General features: G+C 39.8%; 1 protein-coding gene across 1 annotated transcript in view; it reads right to left on the bottom strand.

Annotated features, from left to right (window-relative positions):
• Window positions 1–24,673, bottom strand: part of drosha (drosha ribonuclease III) — a 210,356-nt gene continuing 185,683 nt past the window's right edge. The window contains exons 30-32 of the mRNA XM_036125221.1: window positions 21,066–21,158; window positions 18,825–18,871; window positions 1–446 (exon numbers count right to left, since the gene is read on the bottom strand). Coding sequence (XP_035981114.1) covers window positions 316–446; window positions 18,825–18,871; window positions 21,066–21,158 — 271 coding nt within the window. The 3' untranslated portion in view covers window positions 1–315. The remainder of the gene's footprint in view (window positions 447–18,824; window positions 18,872–21,065; window positions 21,159–24,673) is intronic.

The following is a 24,673-nucleotide window of genomic DNA, read 5'->3' as shown; positions in this document are numbered from 1 at the left end:
TTGTTGGAGAATTATTTTAAAGCTTTATTAAACATCTCACATCCCATGTTACAAAAACGTCCATATTTCTTACTGTTAGCTTGTTTCTGCAACACAACGAGGTCCTGCGGTTGTTTTAAAAGTGCTTTTTCACCGTAAAAGCAGAAAACAACAGGGTGACAGCTGAAATCCAGAGTAAAACACAACATTTCTCGCTTCCTGTCTCACCCTAACACCATCTCAGCCTCATGATCAACTTGTTGTACCTCGTCTTCGCTAACTCTCGCCTGAACCGCTGCCACTTTTCCGCTTCTCGAGCCAGCGAACGCGGCGCCGTCACTTCCTGCCCTCCGCCGCCTCGTCGGTCTCCTTCTCCTGCCGCTCCCGCTCGCGTCTCATCTCCTTCAGCTCTTGACGGTATTTCCGCTCGATGAAGCGCTTCTGATGAGCCATCTGTGGGAAGTTATCTGGCAACGGGGGGAAAGAGATGGAGAGAGAGAGAGGAGGGGCAGGATGGGACAAAGGAGAAGTCAACCAAGGGGAACAGATAAAAAGACGCTAACACAAAAGGAGGTGTGAAGAGACGAGGTCAGTTTCCAACAGCGCCAGGGCGGCAAATTAGGACACAATTTACGCTAATGATAGTTTTCAAAGCAGGTGTCAGGCTGTTTCTTGGGTCAAATGTTGCCATTAAACTGCCCGCTTTGTTCATATTTCATTAATAATGAGGAGGAATTGAGACATTAATCGGGTTTGTTTGGTTTCAGTCCAATAAGCGTGCGATCTGATTGCTTAATTACAAGCAAACACCTCTAAATGAGATCAGTAAAACGGCAGCGGAGACAAGAGACCTAAATCAGATATAACCAGGCATGTGCAGTCGCTGTCAGAAGTTTACACACCCCACTATTATGGGCTTTTGATGATTAAACTCTGATGCGATTAAGGTTTAATGAGCAACAACAAACAACTTCAATATGTTTTAAAGAAAAGACAAGATGGAATACATTGTGGATTTTCTTGGATGTTGGACCGCTTTTCTTGGCGTTATTGCCACAGAGCTGGCCTTTAAAACCTAGACTGTTCAGCTGGGTTGTTGGGGTAATTCTAAAAGTTTAACGTTAGCCTGAGTTTTCCTTTCCAACACCAGTAAAGACGCATCTTTGGGATAACTGTCCAGTTGGAACACCCGGTTATGTTAAAGTCTCAATTGTCTAGCTTTTGATCTCGGTCTCAAAGTAGTCCTTCTTGATGAAGTCATATGTCTATTGTGCAATGCACTAATGCCACTGGCAACAAGAGCCCCACATCATGATGCTTGACAGCTGGTAGTCTTCTTAACTCTGGAGTCAGAGGGTTTTAACTTTAGGGCTGGAGTATCTGCCTTGGTCGACACCTTCTCAGTCCACGATCAGGTCTGGCTTCACTGTTGACAGTGATCCAGAGGTCTCCTAGCCTCGTGAGACCATCCTGATCACGCAAGCTTTCAAGGTTTCACTCGCAGATCAGTCTGGCTACTTTCAGTTAAAAGAAAATTTAGAGCAGTTCACCAAACGAACGTCCAATCAGCGTTGGCTTTGAGGCGGGTTGAGGTGTGACGCAACGAGAAGCGCGACAGTTCAGTCTAAAGAACATGGCGGCTTCAGCCGATGAAACTAGCGTTAGCGTGGCTATCGAGCAAGTTTTATCGGAATTACAGAGTATTTCTTCACTGAAAGAAGAGCAAAACACTGCTCTGGAGGCTTTTCTCAGAGGAAAAGATGTTTTTGCTCTTCTCCCGACTGGTTTCGGCAAGAGTTTGATCTATCAGTTGGCTCCTCTTGTCGTGAAGAAAATGGGAAAGGTGAAAAATCCCATAATAGTGGTAGTATCTCCGTTGCGTCATATGCTTCGTTGATCTGATTGGTTCATTTGGCCCGTCTATCACCAACATAGGCCAATCAGCTAACCAGTATTTTCACCCCTTCCCAAAATTACTTCAATGGAAGGTTTCCAGATGGATATGCGGAGCAAATCCATCTGGCGGAGTCAGGTTAGAGGTCTCCAGCTGTTGGAGGGCTTTAGTCCTGTTGGTTCCTGAGTCGTTCCAGTACATAAATTTCCTTTTATCCGAAGGTGACGGTTTGGGTCAGGTGGCGGGATGTTGGACACACAACAGGGTGTTTCAACAGGATAACGGACCCCAAACAAGAGAATGCAGAGGAAACAGCAGGTTTCCAGAAAGGTTTTCCACCCGCTCAGATGTCAACTGTCCTGAAAATTTTGAGCACTTGACTTGAACACCGACCAATTTAAATGAACTACAGCAGTTCTTCCAAGAGAAGTGGTAAAATAACCAGTCAGAATTGCGTAAGCAGCTTGTTGATGGCTGTAAAAAGCATTTCATTGAGACATTTGAGCATTTTGAAACATTTGAGCCTCAATAGGCTCAAATGTTTTCAATATTTCATGACCAATATTGAGTTAAATTTTTGACCCAAAGCAGATTAAAGAAAATCCACAAATTCAAACCTCTGCACCCAACTCCTCTTCTAAAAAAATGATTGATAGTATCCTTTGCACAATTATTCTACCCCAACAAAATATTAGTTCAGATAAATCATTAAAAACCTCAATATAGATCCGACTGGGAATGCATGTTGATTTTTGCACAGAATTGCTCATTTCCAAACATGTTTCAAAGCTGACAAATGCTTCTAACTTGGCGTTCAAAGGCAGAAATATAAAGCTGCAGATTTGGCTCCGCAAACTATTAGTTTACCGCAGAAAAGTTCTGAAAAAACCCAATTTGGGTTCCCTGAACGCAGCCAACTTGGCCAGAGCCATGTCCAAGTCTGGTCCGACACATTAGGCCAGCGAGAACATAACAAATAAGAAACTCTACGGGTCAGGGGGAAAGAACTGAACCCTGGACCGCATGGAAAACTTCTCTGAAAGTTTTCTCTGAGGCAAATTTGTCACATGCTCTGGTTCTCATTAGGTGCAGAGAAAATGCGGGGGTGGCATTCTCAAGAGGATGTGCTAAAGGGCTAACTGCAGCAATAATAATTATCAGAAGAACGGGAGGAAAAAAATACAGATCAGGAAGGTAAAAAAAAAGAGAATATGAAGCCTGAAAAAAGTCACGGTCAGGCAGGTGAGGAGACTTCCACGCTGCCTCGACGTCCTGTGAAATCATCTCTAAAATGTCACATTTTAATGAACGGGAGATACAGCCCCGGTCTGAGCCGCTTTTTGCATTTTTTAGATAGTTCAGTGGCTTTTCAGAAGGTCCTAATAACGTTGGAGCTTCAGTAACGTGGCATCTCAAAGCAGTTCTAGCTCATCAAGAAGTCAAAACGTGAGCCGAATTCAAATTACTGTAGATAATGATTTGAGAGGTGAAGCTGATAAATAACTCATTTTAAATTAGGGCAGGGAGAGAAAAAGTAAGTTTAAAGGCAAAATATATACAATATATTATTACATCAAATATATAATTATCTAAATATACACAGTGATGGTTAAAAACAAAATACACCCTCTTAATTGTAAGCTTTCAGGACATAATTTAAAAAAAAGCAATGTGATTTACATTTTTTTCTAATCACAACTGTAAAAAATAAAAAAACATACAACAGACTCAATGCTATCAAAAAAACAGAGAAAACGTGCGTGTGGAAAAACTAAGTACACCCTTGCTGTTCCCATAGGATTCTTTTTTTGTAAATATTAAAGAGACGGATTCTGCTAATTAAACACGTTTGATTAAGTGATAAACCTCAGTGTGACCACACGTAAAAAGCAGTTTGCAGGTCTGGGGCCTACTGGGGTGTGTTAACACAATGCCAAAATGGCAAGGCATCAGCAATTATCTGAGAGAAGCAACTTGTTACTGACCATTTATCAGGGAGAGGTAATAAGACCATGAATCTCAAGTTCTTTGCTCTGCCTTGAATGAAATTATGAAAAACATTCAAGCTAGCCGCCAATGTTGACTCTTATTGAACAGCTCATTGGTTCCTCTGAAATTTAAACACTATAGAATGAGAAACATCTCATAAGCTGGTCAACAGGTTACTAAATAATGCCTCTCAATGAGAAAAACGAGTCACACCTCAACAGAATAAACTTTGGTGTCACACAGGGCTCAGTACTGGGATCCTAACTTATTCTGACATCAATGATATGAAATTCGTACTCAAAGTACAACCTTGAAACCTGCATTGTAAGTAGATAGTAATGTGGTTCTTACTGAACAGAAAACAGAAAACATTACAAACAGCCATGATTCTTCCTAATAGGGAATGTTCCAGAAATTGGCAGAGACCTTGAAGATTTTTGGAAAAGGGCTGAATAAGTATTGAAGTATTGTAGAAGTATTGAAGAAGAAAGCCTCTTCTCTCAGATGAGAATTATCAGCGAGACTGCATCAAAATTAACCTCCAGAATGACACATCAGGAAAAACCTCCTGGACAGATGACACCAGTAGAAAGATGTCTGGTTCCAACACACAGAACCTCGTTTAGAGAAAATCCTCATAACAAATGTCAGCAAGCATGGTGGGCTAATGATGTGGGACCATCTAATAGATGTTGGGTTATGGGGTGTACATATTTTACATACTGAGTGGTTCCATTGTGTCCACCTTGGGTTAAATAATGCTTATAATCTACAATGGTTTTGTACACTTATTTAGATGTAAATACATTTTAAGTGCACCATTAAACCCAACATGTGAATGTCCTTGCATCCTTTCACCACGACTGTTGCGGTTCTACATGTTTGGCTGTATTAGAGCATTAGGATGAAGAGAGGTTAGGCAGGGAGCACATAATGCGGTGGCATAAATAAAAATGTGAAATCCTCTTAAATGCTGTGGGACGGAGGATCAGAGGGACCGTGTGGATCGTTGCCAACACCGGCGTTTTGAACAGTTTGGAGGGGAATTTGAGCACACTGGGTATTTGCACATCTGTGAAGGTGCAATTAAAGCTGAAGGATACTCTTCAGGTTACACAGCAACATATGCTAACAGAGAGCAGGCATTATTGCTTTTATTTCTGCACCATCACACCAAGGTTTAGGGATGTAATGGCGGTGTCAGAGATGTGAGGAAGAGTGAAGTTCTGGGGCTGTTTGGGCCTATTTTTCTGCCTTTTAGGAAAAGATGTAAAAGCATTTATCTGTCATAAAGTTATACATTATATCCTATTTTTCAGACTATAAGTCGCTCTGGAATACAAGTTGCATCAGTCAAAAAATGCGTCATAAAGAGGCGGGAAAAAGTAAGTCGCACTGGACAATACACATTTATTTAACACAATTGAAGTCTTGTCTTTAATTTGAAACCCCATAGTAGAAGATTTCCATCCAAAAACTGGACAACCTTTTAAAAAGCTGAGGCGTTACGACTTTTTACAACAATTCAACAAAGATGCTTGAATTGTTGATGCTTTCTGGTCCTTTTTGCTTGTTTCAAATTCACTTCAAGAAGAAGAAGACGACTAAATGTCTGTTGATGCATACTAAACGCAAAACAACAATCATGTATGAAGCACTTTGCCTCCATCTAGTGGTCGCAGTTACGCCCAATAGTGCATAACTGGGCATGTTTTACATGTAAAACATCTACATTTATATTTATTCAAGGGTGATCCTGCTAGGATGTGATCTGTTTTTGGTTGAAAAGAATTCAGGTGAATTTCAGATGCTTTTAATCATCTCTGTTGAGAGTAATGTCATTCAGGTCAGGTTCTATCAAAGTATTGCAAATTTTGTACAAAAGTGGGTAAACAGCAGTCCAGATTTGATGAAAAATGGTGAAAAAACACTTTAGTTTAGGGGTGACTCTTTGGCCTCTCCACTGTGGCTCTTTCAAAATCAAACATTTAATTAATAAGGCTAAGGGTAGTTTTAGGAGTTCTTCTACACACTAAAGCAAAATCAGAAAATCAGAAAAACACTGATGATACAAGGCTTCTAAAAGCGATTTAATGTCTTTTTTAAGCTTTGATCTTTTGCTTTATTTTCTTAAATGGACTACCAATCTTAGCTAATTTTCCATATTTACAGAAATTCAACAAAATAAAGAGGTTTTATTTTAATTCCCCTTGTAAACATAAGACTAATTATGTTCTAAAATATTAAAATAGAAACACACTTTAGTTCAATTTATCTTTCAAAATACATTTCATTTAGAAGATATAATAAAAATATACAAACTATACAAATATCTCTGCTTTTAGGTGCAAGATAAATTTGATTTTGTAGCAGTGAAGCAGAGGTGGCTCTTTGAATTAAAAAAAAAAAGACGCTCACCCCTGGTTTAGCTAGTCGTATTATAGAAATCCTTCAGGTCCGTCTGTTCCTTGTCTAACACTGGTAAATATGGTTGATATAAATATAATGCTAGGAAGTCTTTGTCGCATATATGGTGTTAATTAAGTCTATGAAATATAGATCCATCTGTTATTTCACCCTACGCCACACAAAGAGCCACACAGCTCTTAATGCAAATGCACAAAAATAGAAACAAGGCTGATTCCTGGATAACAGTGAAAATTAGGATCTGGATCCAGGATCATGCTTGGTTTAATTTTAGATTTCTATTCTTTCCTTTTAATCTCCATTTTATCTGAAGGCTGATTAAACAATCCCAGCCCAAACTTTAGCGCCGGCTCTTGAAGAGATCCTAAAACTTTAGTTAATGAATCTTTCCTTTCATCAAAAAACAGTTTTATGAGAAAGAGCAGGTTTGTTTTAGTGGAAAATTACCTGGAGTACACCAAGTGTTTGCATTACTGTGGGCGCCCACAGCTCACCTCGATTTGAGACGGCATGCATGACAGCTGCCTACTGGCTCGTGTCGACTCGCTGAGGCTCACATTTGACTGTGCAGTTTTTCCAGTCACAACTCGTGACCATGCAAACTAAGTGCAAATTAGTGCTGCGCAGCCTTTCAACAAAGACAGTTTGTGTGCGAGCGAGAGAAGAGATGGAAAAGGACGGATCTACGGCAAAACATGACAAAACAAATCCAACACCAATCTTTATTTTTTGCCTCAACTTAGTAGGTCTGAAATAAGAGCTGAAGATTTGAATTTGAGAAAATTGGAGCTTTTTACTAAGCCACTAATCAACATAAACCTACAAAAATCACACAAACTTGCTGTTTGGTTGTAAATCAATCGTTAACCCCAGATATCTACACACACTTTCAACATTTGTTGTTAAAGACTAAACAAAAAGATAATCTCCTTGAATGTTAGTTCATCCTAAACAAGCAATTCCTTTTTTATATTACAATTACACTGCAAAAAGGGAACTAAAAGTAAAAATTTCTTGAAATTAGTATATTTGTCCTTGATTTGAGTAGCTAAATAAGACTATTTGCAAATAGAATTATTAATTAGCTAATTAGAGTATTTCTACCCCTAAAATAATAAAATAATTAGATATCCTGCACTTGAAATAAGACCATGGAGACGAATTGTTCCTATTTTAAGTGCAAAACTCTTATTCCATTGGCAAATAGTCTTATTTACCTGCTCTAATCAAGGAAAAATACAATGATTTCAAGATAATTTCACTTACTTTAGTTCCCTTTTTGCAGTGTATGGGCTCATAAAAGCAATGTACAGTTGCAACACTGGGATGTATAAACCTGGTTAGCACAGCATATGTGTTGGCATGTTTTCACTGTTTAACCTGGATGTTCTTACTTCAAACTAAAAAAACAACTAAAAATGGGCATTTACCGGAACACAAAGTTGTGCAAATTGGGCTTTTGGATGGATAAAGTTAACGATATGAATGAATTGAATGAATGGATAAAAAAGGACAGATGGATGGATAAACAGAAGGGTGAAATAAATGGGTGAATGGACCTTGTTTATGGATCAATGGAAAGAACATAGGCTACGTTTGCACTGCAGGTCTTGATGCTAAAATCTGACTTTTCTGCTAAAACCTAATTTTTTTTTTAGGTGGCCGGTCATATTACTATTAAATATGACCATTAACATTGTTCTGTCTGAACGGTTCAAAACCGCAACTCACATGTGGCGTTAACAGGAGACGTCACACAGCAGCGCACTGTTTGCGGAAGTAATGCACTGCAAAAAGGGAACTAAAAGTAGGTAAAATGTCTTGAAATGAGTGTATTTGTCATTGTTTTGAGCAGAAAGTTTAAATGATCTGCCAATGGAATAAGATTTGTACACTTAAAAAAGGAAAAGATGATCTCTGTCATCTCATTTCAAGTACAGTATATCTAATTATCTTATTTTTGGGGTAAAAATACTCATTCCATTGGCAGATAATCTTATTTATCTGCTCAAATCAAGGAAAAATACCCTAATATCAAGAAAAATGTACTTACGTTTAGTTCCCTTTTTGCACTGTGGTGAATGTAATTATTTATAGAAGTGTTTAATAAAGTTTTGTTGAAAAAAAGGATACAGGCCGGCGTCTCTCCTTATTATTAGAAAGCTGTCGAGCAATGGGAACCGATAATATTAAGAATTAACATCGTAACATTGATAACATCGTAGCAAGACGAACTAAGGTAAGAAATAAGCAGCATAGCTACTAACATATAACAGTTATATATGAAGCGCTAGCTGCTGCTACTAATGTGTGAAGATGTTTAGTGAGAGACATGAGAGACGGCTAAAATGCGACATGACCGTTCAAACTGCGGACGCTTTGAAAAACATCCGATACGTATCCGAATTAGTATCACATGTGGAAGTGGCACAAATCGGATGTTTTGGGGATAAAATGATCATAATTGTGCCGTTCACACTGTCATGAAAAAGACGGATATGGGTCGAACATTGGTAAGAAGATCGTATTTGGGTCACGCTTCCCTGCGATGTTAAAGGTAGCCTTAGGGAACCTTTGGGTTCCTTCAAAACAAAATGAATAGGATTTAAAACTTTTGCACATCTAAATAACAGTAATGACAGCTTGCCGATATGAAGTTGCTGTCTAAAAGAATTATAAGTTGTTTCACCTTTTTCTGCAGTCTGAACTGTGTAAAGCTGGAGGAAAACATCTTTACCTGATGTTCAACAAGCAGCCATATAGAGCTTCACTCGTCCGCAACCTGTTCATGTATTCAAAACTCAAGGGCCTCCTATGGTATATGTGCAACACAGTCACAAAAAGCACAATTTACATATATTATGCATTTGACTTGTGGAAGGAGAAAAGATGAGTGTGTTCTTTCTGCTGCAACACTCTAATATGTCATTATAGAAACAGAGAAAGAAAGTGTGTGATAACAGCAGTATCCCATTAAAAAAAAAAGGAGAGGAAGGAAATAATAAAAAAAAACATAGATGAACTCACAACGAAACACACAGTCTCTCTGTCAGCGAGGTCTCGGAGAGAAAGCCATACACTGAGGTTAAAATATGGAAATCACCAGCATTTTTACCAGGGAGATGACTTGAGAATAACCCACTAAAGGGGGGGAGGGGGTGCGAGCTTTTGCCCATTTGCATTGTTTAACATGCAACACAAGAGCAATCGACACAGGAATAAGGTAGCGGCAGAATACACAAGGCCTTTGATTTCAGTCTGCGTCGGGCGCTGCAGAGCATATTGAGAGTTCTCAGCTGTCCGCTGCTCTGCAGAAAAAAGCACCTTTGAAGAACGTTTCCTTTGCATACTGATCCCTTTCAGTTAACCTATTAACTCTCGTAGCCCGGCCTGGCTTTGCTCTGCTTCTGCATCAATTTGGAGTGCAGCATCAAGATTTTGGAGTGGGCATCAACGCGTCGCCTCGTGTTGAAAACGTTTCGGCAGACAACAGGAGGATGCGACTCTTTTTAAAAAGGAGCTCTACGACATGCAGTTCCCCTTTAGCGTTGGGCCTGAGCTGAGGCTGTGAGATGACTCCACAATAGTCGGCTGAGTCTATCACCTGGAGCGCATCTCATCCGTCAGCGGGCCAACGCCGAGGCTGTATAATGCTGCTGATGAAGGGATTTTCCTGCCATGCCAAAGGGTAAACAAAACCCTGAAGCCACCGAACAGAGACTGTGCATACTGTTCTTTACTTTCCTCTTTATCCGCCTGTCGCTTTCATCCAGAGATTAAGAGGTTTAAAGGGAACCGAGTAAAGAATGTAGTCCCCCTACAGCAACAAGCTGGATAGAGGCGCTTTTCTCCTATTCAACACATATTGCATTGTTTAAAAAACAAGCAGCTGCAAGGAGGCAATAGGCAAAAAAGGAGATGAAGCTAGGTTTTAGAGAGAGATCTGAGGCAGCTGACAGGGGTGAAATTTGGATTATCTGCGAGGCGGAAGAGTGGCTGATGTTATAATACATTTTAAAGTTATATTCTGCTCATACACAGCTTTGCGTCATGTCATTCTGTGCGGTCACAGGCAAGATGCTGCAAACTAGCATGCTAGTTTGTAGCATAGTTAGCATGTTATTCAGTTTTATTTGGTTTGTTGATATAGCCTCACATGCTACAAACTACTATGCTATATGTGTTGTTAAATATACTAAAAACTAGCATGCTACATACTAGCACAGTTAGCATTCTATTTAGTTGAAATGTACTGGTTTCAAATCATACTAAAAAACTATCTCTGTTTACATTTACACTTCAACGGCCATCATTCCAACTCTGTGTTTAATTTGGCTACAAAATTAGCCAATTTAATCTAACTGATATAGCCACAACATTGAGCCACATAGCTAGCATGCTACAAAGTACCATGGTACGCTGTGCTAAAACCTGGTATGGTTAGCATACTATTCAGTTATGTAGTTTAAAATATAGCACAAAAACCCCTATGGACACTTTACATAAAAAAAACAAACATCCAATCCAAAGTTATTCAATCCAACTCCTTCCAGCCACAACAGTAACACACCTAACATAGTACAAGCTAGTCAGCTAACCACACAGTGATCATGCTATGACTGCAGCATTGCTAGCTTGCCATACACGTCAGTTTGTTTGTTTATATATCTTCAAATTACAACAAAAAAACAATCTCAAGGTATTTAGCAATACATTTTAAAAGGAATGACATTTAATATAGTTAGCCTACTCTTTCGATGCAATCACCACCGCAGTTCATTCAAGGCACAACAGTGGGAAGCAAAATCATCATGCCACAACAAACTGAAAGCTAACAACACAAAAAGCAAGCAAGATTGTAGCATTTTTAGTATTCAAACAAAATGCTAACTAAAAAGTAATTTCAGGTTATTTTAGTCACAATTATTTAAAGGTTTAAAGATATTCAGTCCATTTTAATCCAATTAATTCCAGTCACAACAATGGGTTGCATCATAGGCTGCTAATAGTTATTCAACTGGCTGAAAATTACAACAAAAATCCATGTTAATAGGTTACAGTCAAGTCCAATTCAATTGCAGTGGCATTCTATCCAGCTCAATCCAATTAATTTATGGTGACTTTTCAAACTTTACTTATCCACTTTTCAGTTTGAAGCCTTTATATCAAGAGCTTAATAGGTTTACTGCAAACTAAGTAAGGAATGTAGTTCCTGAAAGCAACACAGCAATAATTAATCAGTAATAACTCAGGAATAATATAGTTTAAAAACAAGCAGCTTTCAGAGAACAACGTTAAGAAATAATAAGGAAAGGAAGGTGAGTCTTATAGGTAGATCTGAAGCAGTTTTTTTTTTTCCAGAGAGAAATGAATGATAAATGGTTAAGCCATTTCCATGTATATTTGATGATCAGTGCGCAGAGCTATGAGAGCCTCAGAAAACTCTGCACCGACAACTACTTTCCTTCCGCCAACTTCCCTAGCCTACCTGGCTGCTCTCAGCTCAATTTGTTTGCACTCATGTTTCCCCCCCGCGTGGGCCCTGGTTAACATTTAATTCTGCCCTGACAGATACAGGCAGGAGACTGTCAAAACGCTAGCCATCAAACGAGAAAACCCAAACCAGACCAAACCACATGCGAATCGGCCACAGACGGCACCGAATATCCGGGGCTTCGGTGTCTTTAATGAGCTCTGAGCTGTCGAAGCGAATGCCTTCGTGTCTCCTCACCTTCTTCTCCGGCAGAGCTAAAGCAGTGGAATCCTGTCAGCCAGAAAAAGTTCAACAGCGGAAACAAAAAAAAAATGTTCAATTCTCCTCAAAGTGCTCCTGATACTCGAGGAGGCTTTAAATAAAACATGGAAATGAATCCTGACACGATGCAGGGAGGTGTTTTCGATCAGAGAGTAACACAAGGTAGGGCTGTTATACAGCAGGAGTAATGGTGTAGCCAGAACTGCACAGAGGGCCAATAAGACAATCAATGATGAATTACATGACACCGGGGCTAATGTCCTTGATTAGTCTTGCTATGCGAACAAATGAAGCGAGGCCCTTGACAATCACACAAGAGACAATGCGGCTCCAATAGGAGTTGATGCGTTAGGCCGTTCTGCAGCACATGAGCTCAAGTCTCATTATACAAACTCATGGTCAGGAGACACACAAATCCTTCAAAAGCAGGTTTGAATCCCGATAGTGGCCTTGCATGCTTATTTCAACAGAACCATGTTTGCCAATGAAACGACAAAAAAAAACACATTTAATTTTCCAGCGCAAAAGTGAAATATAGACATGAATCATGAATAATAATAATAATGAAATATCTAAATACTAGATTAGACTCAGAATGAGCCTATTTGTAAGAGAGAAGGTTGACCAGATCATTTTGTACTGGATTTAAACGATCCATTAAAATAGATATGACAATCAAAGCCGGAACACAACATTTACAAATGTGTAACTTTATGTTGATATCTTGTCAGAAACGTAAAATATTAAAACATATAAACTTTTTTACTGCAGAATCAAATGTGAATGACAGATCCTTGGTAATGCTATTACCAGCTTAAGTGTAGCATGGCTGGGCAACTTCTCAACGGACTAATGCCAAATAAAAAGTAACAGCATGTTTGCTATGCTGAAATTAGCATGCTAGAGTTTAACATGGTAAGCATATTGCTAAATATTTGTTTTGTTTCTTTAACAATAATCTAGAATGCTAGATTTAACACACCGAAGGTTCTGGGTTCAACTCCCACAGACTGCTGCTCTGGGTCACTGACCCATAACCCCCGATTGTTCCCCGCATGCTGCACAATGGCAGCACACTGCTCCCCAAGGGGATAGGTTAAATGCAGAGAACAAATTTCATTTGAATGTATGTCTAAATGACAATAAAGATTATTATTATTAACTTTTCCTTACAACATTGTACCAGAAGACTGCCTTTGCCTTAGGATCCCTTGGCGGAATCTGGCCTTATTTTTATTTAGACTTAGACTTGGACAACTTTATTTGTCATTCGTAATGCACAAAGTGCGTACAGAACGAAATTTCGTTTCGTACAGCTTTTGTAAATCGCAGTAGAAGTTAAATTACAGTTTTAGGTGCGGCAGAGATTTAGAAGTAAACAGTAGATTTTAAATATACAGTATACAAACAATTGAAATGTAACAAAAAAGAGACATTATTTATGTACAGATTGGATTGTGCAAGGGCATTTGTGCATGAATGCATTTGTTTGTGCAATTTTAAGACTAGGAGTCCAATAGCATTTGTAATGCTATATGAGCTGCAATGATGCAAAAATGTGCAAAAAATGCAAATGTGTTAATATATGAGCTGCAATGATGCTGCTGTGATGAAGAACATTTGAGGTTTTATTTTAATATTTACTGTATTAATTTATTTTTGCAGTGTTGCTAGTCACCGGAGGTCACAGGCAACATTCAACCTATGGAGAATATTCAGTGTTGGTGAATTCATCTCGCCATTGTCCCGTCAGTCACCATGTCAGACTAGAATAATGCTGAAAACTATAAAAACACAGACTGAGACCATTATCCTTTCTTTGTTAAAGGCGTTTATACATGAAATCTAAAGCTTTAGTCTTGGTAGTTGTGGAGCAAATGCTCAAGTTGATGACTTTGCAGGATTTGTATTTTTGCCCAGATGGAAGCGACATGAGGAGAGACAGCAGGGGGGGTAGCATGATGACTCCAGTTTGGTTGGTTAGGTGGTTTCAAACATCTACATTTGTCTTGTTTTACACTGCGCTCATGAATTAACCATTAAATAATAATTTTTAATAAATATAGTATTGTTTTTGAAACGAGACGTGTCCTAGATTCAAAGCCGTTTAAAGTCTAGGTTACAGACTAATTAATATTGGAGGTAATCATTATTTCAATCAATGCAGGATAAACTTAAAATACAAAAGCATACAAAGAAGACCTTCAGAATTAACGATTGGTTTCATTTGAATGTTGTAACAGGAGCGTCAAAAAAAACAATCCTGCACCTTTTAAAAGTTACAAACAGTGCAGCATTTTAAGAACCCAATTTTCACTTTACATGCATGAAAATCTAGTTTTGTCCGTTGCACAGCTCTCCTGCCAACAGACTCCACTCAAATGCAAGAGGCTCGCACTTTAAAGCAGGGTAGAAATCCCAAGGCTCACACCAGGAACATCATGTGAAAAAGAGCACATCCCGCTGACAGGTGACTTGTAAATTAGCGGCCTTAAATTAGGTGAGAATACAAAGTCAAACAAAGCCCTTCAACTGGAGGCACTCTGCACCAAACAAGGGAGTGCTTGAAGAGATGATTTTAAATTAACTGACCTTTTAAAAGGCATCGCTAATCTAGTCACATGAAACAGCAATTTATGAGGGGGGGGAAGTGTTCATTTACTAGCAATGAGCATCTATCAATCTTGGTGACAGAGGAGTACACTGGGGAGAGGAAACGGCAGGAATTAAAGGAGGGAGGAAGACGCGGGAGATGGAGTGTGTGCACCGAGCTAACGCCCCCCCCCCCCGATGAGGCGGGAAGAGAGGGAGAGCGCGGCTTTAACTCATGACACCCTAACACTAATGCTTCATAAAAAGCCGAAGCCCGAAGCACACAAACGGCATCCATCACAAGTGGCTGGAGGCCTCATTTAAGAGCAGGAAGAAATCAAAGTAGGACCTTCGTGCCCTCGGCGACTTCCACAGGCCTGTTCCAGCAGAGCCGTTTGTGTTCACCTCCGACTAATTAGTCGAGTAAAGAACAAATTGTGCATTTGATTAATGAAGTAGTCACACAGACAGCATGCACTGCAAAAACGGAACTAAAAATAAGCAACATTTTCTGAAAATGTGTGTATCTGTACTTGATTTGAGCAGGTAAATAAGATGATCTGCCAATAGAATAAGATTTTTACACTTAAAATAGGAACAATTCATCTCCGTCATCTTATTTCAAGTGCAGTATGTCTAATTATCTTAATTCAGGGGTCAAAATACTCATTCCATTGGCATATGATCTTATTTAACTGCTCAAATCAAGGACAAAAACACTATGTTAAAGAACATTTAGCTTATTTTTAGATCCGTTTTTGCAGTGTGTTATTTCAGTCCGAAATGTCCCTCCTAAACACATTGTGAATTCTGCGCGCGCGGCGGAGTAATGCATCCACATGCATATGCAGGGAGAGCGCCAGGCGATGGCACATGATTGAAATTGCTGGTGGATAACATTTCTGAGCACGCCGTAATTGTAGTTTTTTACTTGGCAGAAAAACGAGGCGCTGTAAACGCCTAAAAACCCCGCCATCTATTCTCCTTAAGTGCCGGTTGATGAAAAGACAATAACAAGATGAAAAACAGCCGAGGAGGCCGGCGGCTCATCAGGGGGACGCATCAGACGCGCTCCTTCAAATCTGAAGAGGAGCGATGAGCACATGAGAGTCCATCAGGGTGTGAAGAAACATGATCACACACAAAAAAAAAAAAAAAAAAAAAAAACACCAACTGTGCATCGCTGACAGAAACATCCTGCAGGATGATTGATGTGCTCGATGATGCTCAGCTTCCTGGTTCTCCGTTTTGGGGGTTCGGCCTCACGCCCGAGCTCTGGGCTGGCGCTTCAAAAAGTCAGACGTCCTGCGCCTGCTGCAGCCAACCTGCTGCTCGGCCCGCCGCTCTCTGCCAGCCACGCTGCGAGCTGCACAGCCAGGGCCGACGTTCAGCAGGGCGAGGACAAGATCATCCACACACAGTCGAAGGAAACACATGTTTTAACAGGCTAGGAAGAGGTGCAGAGGAAAAGCTTCTGGTTGGGATTTAAACAGCTTCTACATGATTTTCTTCCTTTTTCTATATAATTACGAATTAAAAGAAGGTTTTGTGCAGGGCTGAACGATTTTTTTCATCTTAATAATGCGATTTTTTTAATTTATCATGTCTTTTTAAACATATACAAACAACAAATAAATTAATCGCTGTGCAGACTAGGTGCTAAAAGAGCCACAGCGTCTAAACTCGGAGCAGAAATGATTGCGTTCTGACTACGATATATTTCAACCAAAATTGCAATTTTGACTTTTCTCTGTATTAACCACAAGCAACAAAAATGGCCTCTAAATAAAGATGTTTGTAAACAAGGACTATTTAAAACAAGAACTTTTAATGTTTTTATTAATCAGAATATTATTCAAGAGAACAGCTTTTAGTTGATTTGGACATCAATCCTTGTTGAACATAAAGTGCAACCAACTAACAGGTCTATGTATTAAAGTGATTAACCAGAACTTAATGCTATGTATGATTATATAAACTCCAAATCAAGTAATTAAATTAGATTATCTCACTGCTGCAACTGTCTTCCCTTCCATGTGGAGGAAACCCACTTTAAACATTTTACCGACACCTAAAGGAAGCATCTGATTCAGTAATTGTTACATAGCCAAAAATTGCAGACCTCTGCGATTTGTAATTTTTTTTTCATTTATAAAATGCGATGATTATATTGAAAATGCGATTAATTGTGCAGCCCTAGTTTTGTGCAGCTGATTTGTCTCTGAAGCTGTAAGAAATTGTGTTTTGCAGTTTGCCAGAGGCCATGTAGGGCACACAGGAAACATGTGGGGTGGAAAACCAGTGCTGCACTTTACGCTCAACAAGCTTTTCTTCACAAACTGGGAAGCTGGTCTGGGTTATTGCGAAGATTGATGGAGTTGCACCAGAACAATCCTGGAAGAAAACCTGTAGGAGGCTGACAAAGACCTGAGACCAGGATGGAGGTTCGTCTTCCAGCAGGACAACGGGCCTAAACACACAGCCAGAGCTACACTGGGACGTAAAAAAAGGGCAAATCACTCCAGATCCTGGAGTTAAGTGTGACTGAAAGTCAGTGCAAACGCTTGATGAAGAAATTGATGTTCATAGATGAAAAATGTGCATCTATGCAAAGATATACCGTGAAAGATGTTTCACAGAAAGGATTAGAAACTAAATTTTCCCTCTGCTTTACTATTACGGGCTTTATGCCACAATTTCAATATAAAATCCCACAAATAATTCATTCCTACCAAGTTACCATTACAACGATCTAACCTACTGAAAGTGAAAGCAAGCAACACTTTTCCGTCCCTGTTTATTCTTGCAGCGTCTTAAGGAAAGCAACAGATAATAGTTAGATTTCATAAGCCTGATATAATTTACCTCCAACTAGCATGGTCTGTAGTTTTTGTTTAGATGAGTGCTTATTTTTTGGGGATAACTATGTTTTCTGCATTATTCTGTAAGAAATTGTGTCCCATCCAGTCACTAGCAGTGCTTACATGGACAAAAGTAATCGAATAAAGGGGAGATCGGAATAAAAATGTGTCAGGTTAACAGGCCAATGGGTATAATTTGATCGGATTAAGCTCAATCGGAATTAAATTGTAATACGAACGAGAGTGGTTTATGCCGATTGATAATCACCGTTTATATAAACGCTGGTCAGGCTCAAGGCTCGTAAACGTGGAAATATGTCAGGAAGCTAAACTGTCGGGGCTCCCGATAAAACCGTTCTGTTCAAAACAACATAAAAAAGCTCAAAATTGTTGCTTATTCAGCAACATTTCAACTGTATTTAGAACAACGTGTAAGTCCAGCCTGGACGCCGGGAAGACAAACAAACTCGTCGTTTACTATTTTTTGTTGTTTAGCAAAGACAAAAGTTCTTCTTCTGTGTTTATTTGGTTGGATCTGATAACCGTGCACGTCAGAGTGGTTATAGTCCGATAAAGCCAGGAGCATAAACACAAAATAAACCGTTCAATACGATTATTTAATCAGAATACATTTTAATCCAATAGTGAAATTTTGTGCACGTAAACACAGCTATTGATGTTATGAACACGTTTTTGCTCAAGGACTTTAAAGGGACTGTGGTCCTGTTGCAACATAGAAATATAAAGCTGTGCTTCATCATGATTGTACTGATGAAGAGATTGTGAAATACACTCCAAAAAGAGAACTAAAAAATAACTAAAATTTTCTTGAAATTAATGTATTTACCCTTGATTTGAGCAGGTAAATAAAATTATTTGCGAATGGAATGGGCATTTTTACCCCTAAAATAAGATAATTAGATATACTGCACTAGAAATAAGATAATGGAGATGAATTATTCCTATTTTAAGTGCTAAAATCTTATTCCATTGGCAAATAGTCTTATTTACCTGCTCAAATCAAGGGTAAATACGTTCATGTCAAGAAAATTGTACTTGTTTTTAGTTCTATTTTTGCAGTGTAGAAGAGGGAGCATGCAGATATCAAATAAAAGCGGGCCAAAAACGGGACCTTGAGGAACGCCACCCGTGTTTACCAAATGAAACAAGATAGAACAGGTCAGACATGAAAGATTTTAGCCAAAACTCAGGTCAGTCTATCAGTATTTAAAGAAGAAAAATATCAAATACATACGTTGGATCCGGTAAAACCAATAAAACTGGAAAAAAAAAAAAAAAAGTCTGTTTGTGCTGCTGAACAACTCACATTTTTCCAGTGCATCCATTGCAGCTCCCATTTCAGCCTGTTGGATGCTAGATTAGCAGGAGAGAGAGAGAGACACAGAGACAGGAAAGGATTTTAGCATATTCAAAATGGGACTTTGTGAAATTCTGTCAGAGAAAAGACAAACAGGCCCAGTTGTGAGGGGATTATCAGAAGTGCATTATATTTATTCTTGGCGCGCCCTGCTGCCTGACAATCGCAGGTACTTCGAAAAAGCGCCGGGCGCCGTTTACGTCTGCGATTCGCCGTCCGCCTTTGTGCATTATGCGGCGCGTTGATGGCAGCCCGGCATCAGAGGTGGCTGCCGGCTTAAATCATGTAAATACAAAAAACAGTGAGCGCTCAGAGATCCTGCAAAAGGGACAAACTTATCGCCAGCTTAGAGCGACAGAGACCGCTTTCAAGTAGGAGGAGGAGGAGGAGGATGGGTGAGGTGGTCCACGTTCATGTGTGTGTGTGTGTGTTTGAGATGTTTGATGGATTTAGGTTTCATTTCTCGCAGGCTCAGCTGCGGCTTTATCGCCTCCAACCCTGAAAGAGGGCCCGTCGCGTGGAGATTCACTTTCTTCGCTCTGCGTGAATGCAGGATGGGGCGACGCACAACAAAAAAGGGGGCCGCAGACAAACGGCGACAAACACACAAACACACAAACACACCTTTTCCTTTCTCCTGCTGCGGGAGCACAAACTCCCAGGTGAACACGCCTTGGAGCGCGCAAAGTGATATTTTCATAACAAAATTTTGGCCCGAATCGATAATGAATTGATTCATGTTCGTTGCGCATAATGCCTCTCCCGATAGAACAGAGCTCAATTGCTATAATAAACACCATCAATACAGTGGAGCCATTATTCCCATCCCATTAGTAGAGCACTGAGAAGGAAAGCATCCTCTTCATTATTATTATTACAAGGTCCCCAAACATTTCTCATGCGTCCCGTTACTGACGCCAATGTTCAAAAGGCTCAGGTTTTCTTTGACCCTGCGTTTTTAAGTATTTAATTAACCAAATTTGATTTCGATTATATGGCACCAGTTCACAACACAAAGTCAAAATTCAATCGAATCATAACGTCAGGTGTGAAAAACAAAAGTTTGTTATAGATTTCTAGTCTACAGGAACCCAGAAAACCACAGAATGGAGAAAAAAAGAGGAATACATGGATTTATAAAAACTCAACTTTTCAGTTTTTTAATACTTTATGGTTGTTTTAAAACATAATATTTAAAGATTTTGGCCCAGGAAGGCTTTAAATATGGAGCCTTGAAAAAAATAAACATGAAAATGGCAATGATGAACACACAGAAGGACACAGGAAATAAAGGAAGGACACACACTGCAAAAACGGATCTAAAAATAAGTAAAATGTTCTTAAAATTACTGTATTTATCCTTGATTTGAGCAGGTAAATAAGATTATCTGCCAATGGAATAAGTATTTCGACCGCTAAAATAAGATATTTAGACATCCAGCACTTGAAATAAGATGATGAAGATGAATTGTTCCTATTTTAAGTGCAAAAATCTTATTCCATTGGCAAATAATCTTATTTACCTGCTCTAATCAAGGACAAATACACTCATTTTAAAGAATATTTTACTTATTTCTAGTTCTGTTTTTGCAGTGTAAGGTTGCAGCTTAGGAAGGAAAGAAGAGCAACGAGGAAGGGAAGTACGATATAAGGAGTCACAACAGGAAGGAGAGAGGGATTGAGGAAAGGATACAAGGAAGGAAAGGATGTTGAGCAAATGGAGCGCAGGAGAAATAAAAAAAGGAGACAAATCTTTATTGTCATGTTATTTTAAGTGTGCACACACTACATTTAACATGCACACAGTTTTTTTTAAATAAATGAAATCAAAAAAGAGAGAAAAAAAAAGAGAAAAAAGGAAAAAAGAGAAGGAAAAAAAAAGAAAAAAAGGGGGGGAAAGGGGGAAAAAAGGGGGAAAAAAGGAGAAAAAAAGAAAAAAAAGAGAAAAAAAGGGAAAAAAAAGGAAAAAAGAGAAGAAAAAAAAGAGAAAAAAAAAATAAAATAAATAAATAAATTAAATCAGTCGTGGAGGCAAAAAAAAGCAAGATCTGAATGGATGCATGGAGAAAGGAAGGCACAATAAGGACTGGAGATAAAAAAAAAAACATATTTTTCCAAACCTCTACAGACGTAGAAAACACCAAAAGAAAATAAAAGTTAAAACTTTTCCCAGAGCTCTCTCTCACTCACCTTGGGCCTTTGCCACAGCCGATGCGCTCTCCTTTGAAGTACACGGCGACCGTGTACGTCCGGGCGTGCGAGGGCCCCACCGTCTGCAAGGTCCTGCAGATTCAAGGAGAAATGAAAGGCTGTAACAAGACCCCAGAGAAAGAGCCACTCAGGGACCCCAACGCGCAGAGAAAAGCAGGTTAACACGAGTCCTCAGATGGAGGAAAAACATAATTCATCCCAAGCAAAAGAGGGGTTGAGAGGCGAAGGGTAGCCGCTTTGATGAAAGAGCAACTGAGGGACGCATGAAACAACTTTTAAAGCCGCTCCGATTCCCAACACTCATCTTCTGATACCAAAAAGCTGTTTGGTTAAAAAAAAATAAAAAATAAACAAACAGACGACAACATGAAACAAGAGAGTGACAATCGGCTTTGAGCTCGCTGACGAGAAACGGAGAAAAGAAGAAAAAGCCGGGGAGGGGATGATCAAGAAACCCTAAAAAGGAGGAGAGCGACGCGTCTTATCTCACTCCGGTAATTAACAGATGTACCTCATTTAAAAGAAAACAACAAAAAAAAAAAAAAACTAAAAACAGCAAGCTGTCAACTTTTGTTTCGCTCCTGCAGGGACGTATGTTACAAGACGGCTGCTTGAAACGCAGACATTAGCATAAACATCGCGGCTCCACGCTGCGAGCCGGCTGAATTATTCACCGACGATTTACTCGTTTCGGGCAGCGCGATCCATTTTTAATGGCCGCGTTGGTCACTCCTGACACCGGCATCAATAATGCAGCCGCGTCAGCCGAGGCGCTCCGACCCGAGCGGCGCTCAGAATCGAGGAGGTTCGCCGCTTAGAGGCCCGCTTAGAGGCCCGCTGTACGCCGGTGCTTTAACTTCTCCCCCGGCCTCTGACTCACTCTCGTCTCTCGACCTTTGACACTCGTAAACAAATCTAGGCAAATGTTCACTATGAAAGTTTAAAATGACGAAATTATGGGTCTCAGTTTTTCCAAAAAAAGGTAAAAAAAACAAAGCAACTGGACTTGTTTTCCGTAGTTGAAGACGTTTCGCTTCCTCTCCAGGAAGCTTTCTCAATTCAAAAGGTCTGGAGTAATGTGGAGTACCAAGCTTTATACTACTGTCCAAACAAAGGCCTTAGATAACAAAGCCATTACAAGGCCTTTGTTTGGGCAGTAGTATAAAGCTTGGTAGGAAGCGAAACGTCTTCAACTACGGAAAACAAGTCCAGTTGCTTTGGTTTTTTACCTTTTTTTGGAATGACCATGACCTGGATGACTGAGAATCTTCACCAGCATGGGTCTCAGTTTATTTCTGGAACTGTTTTAAGTGTGTTAAACATTGTTTTTGTTTATTAGTAACACTGTTCGTTTTAAACGATACGTTTCATGTATGAACCGTCGCCAGACATCAAAGGACGAATCTCCGTCTGATGAAATGTGACGGGCGATAAAGTTATCTCATCTTAAACCTGCGTGAACTGCACGGAACGAGGAAAAGGAAGGAAAAAAAAGGGTAAAAAGAGAAAGAAAGGAAGATGAGAGAAAAGAAAAAAGATGGAGGAAGAAAAGGAAAACGAGGGAAAGAGAGGAAAGGAAGTAGAGAAGGCAGGAAAGATCAAATAAGGAAGAAAGGTAAGAAAAAAAGGAAGGAGTTTGTGTTGTAGTAAAGTCACTATGCCTCGAGTCCGAGTCCAGGTTCAAGTCTCCAGTGTTCAACTCCGAGTCAAGTCCAATTAAAAAAAAAAAATCATTAAAAAAAAAAATCTGAGTCGAGTCACTATTGATCAAGTCGAGTCAAAGTTCCACACTAAAGTAAACATAGCCTACATGTTTTTAAACTAAAGAAAAATCCACACTCCACCACATTGCACTAATAATTTAGATATTAAAAGCATACACCAAATAATATTCTAATGACATATTAAAATTATAGCCTAATGATATAAAAAAAAAGTCAAGTCTTTTTCTCAATTTCCGAGTCAGAATGATCTGAATGTAGGAGTCTGAGTCCAAGTTCGAGTCATCAGTGCTCAAGTCCAAGTCAAGTCACGAGTCTCTAAATTTAGCTAATGACTCGGACTCGAGTCCTACAACACTGGGAAGGAGTGATAATAAGGAAAAAGGAAGTAAAGCAGGGAAAGAGGGAAGGCAGAATGAAAGCTAATAAGTCCAAGTATGGAATGAAACAAGGAAAAAGGGAAGATGTAGAATAGGAAGGAAGAAGGAAAGGAGGCTGTGAAGGAGCCCAGTAGATGAAACGCTATAAAACGTGTGTCTGATCGACCTGCAGATGTCAGGCCGCCTCATCAGGATCACTGCCTGCAACAGGAAACTCGCCCAGGAGCATCACCAGGACCAGAAACCGCCGAGGACCACCCAGCCCGCCTTCGTGTGTCTACCCCTCCCAAACACGGAGGCCACGCTGCTGAAATCCAGCTACATTTGTTTCTACTTCACGTTCCCGCGGGCGGGGAGAGACGTGCAGCGTCAGACATCAACAGAAGCAGGAGGAAAAATAAACAAAAGACGTTTGGATAAAACAGCAAAGAGGAGAGACGGGCGGGACAGAAGGAGCTGATTAAACGCTGGACGTCTGCAGTCGCCCTCGCGCCTCGGGCTGATCTGCCGTGTGCGCTCCTTCCAAAAGGCCGTTTGAAGATTTCTATGGCAAAGTCCGAAGTCTTTTATCAGCAGGCGCTCGCTCCTCGACTTGTTGCTGAATGAGAGGTTTTCGGCGGGCGTGTTTATTTATCACGACGGGAACCTTCAAACGGGAGTTCACGGCGCTGCGGGTCGTGCAGAAAATCTGGGTTTTTTACGCAGGTTCAGGTCTGCAAACATTCACCGTGAGCTGACCGAGCCCTCTGAACAAAGTGACGGGTCACAGCGTGTGCCGAGGCTCACGGGTTAAACAGCAACACAAACATCTTATTTTTTTAAGGAGTGAAACCTGCACATTTCAGCATTTATCATAAGAGACCAACATTCAATGTTTAACTTGTTTGCTTCCAGATATATGAAAAGAAAAACAGTCAGGGATCTTCTATAGTTCAAATCCCCAGACTCCGATATCTTATTTATCTCTTGATTTTATTCTTGACCTCTACCTACAGTAGATGTAAACCTGCTTCACAGGGAAAAAATATAAGAATATAAAGGAGTAACTTCTCTTTGGGAAAAATATAAAGAGAAAAATCTGTTTAAATTCAGGATAAGAGAGAAAAAGCCTTTAAAAGTCGCCGTAATGGTTCACGCTGTAATCAGGAGCTGAGTTTGAAAAAGAAACCGGATTACCTCCAAAGTCCCAGTTTCAACTTGGAAAGTCAGGATTTGACAAAACCAACCACAAAAAATATGGCTGCCACAATAAAAAAAGCTCTGAAAACGGCTTTTTAACACTTTGAATCTCATTAAAACGTGTTTGAACACAGAGAGATTCTTCATCATGAGCTCGCCTTGCATTAAACCCCCAAAAAACAGCTAGCTAAGATGAGCAATTATATAAGAAATACCTACAAAGACAGCATTTACAATAACTGGATTCCACAGTTTAACAGCTCGCTTTGATTAGCGATTATCAAATATTAAGAAACAAAAATAGGCG

This window comes from Fundulus heteroclitus, chromosome 21 (assembly GCF_011125445.2).
Source record: "Fundulus heteroclitus isolate FHET01 chromosome 21, MU-UCD_Fhet_4.1, whole genome shotgun sequence".
NCBI classification, from domain to species: domain Eukaryota; kingdom Metazoa; phylum Chordata; class Actinopteri; order Cyprinodontiformes; family Fundulidae; genus Fundulus; species Fundulus heteroclitus.
Note: the sequence above shows the minus strand (reverse complement) of the source record. Positions and strands in the feature narration are given on the sequence as shown.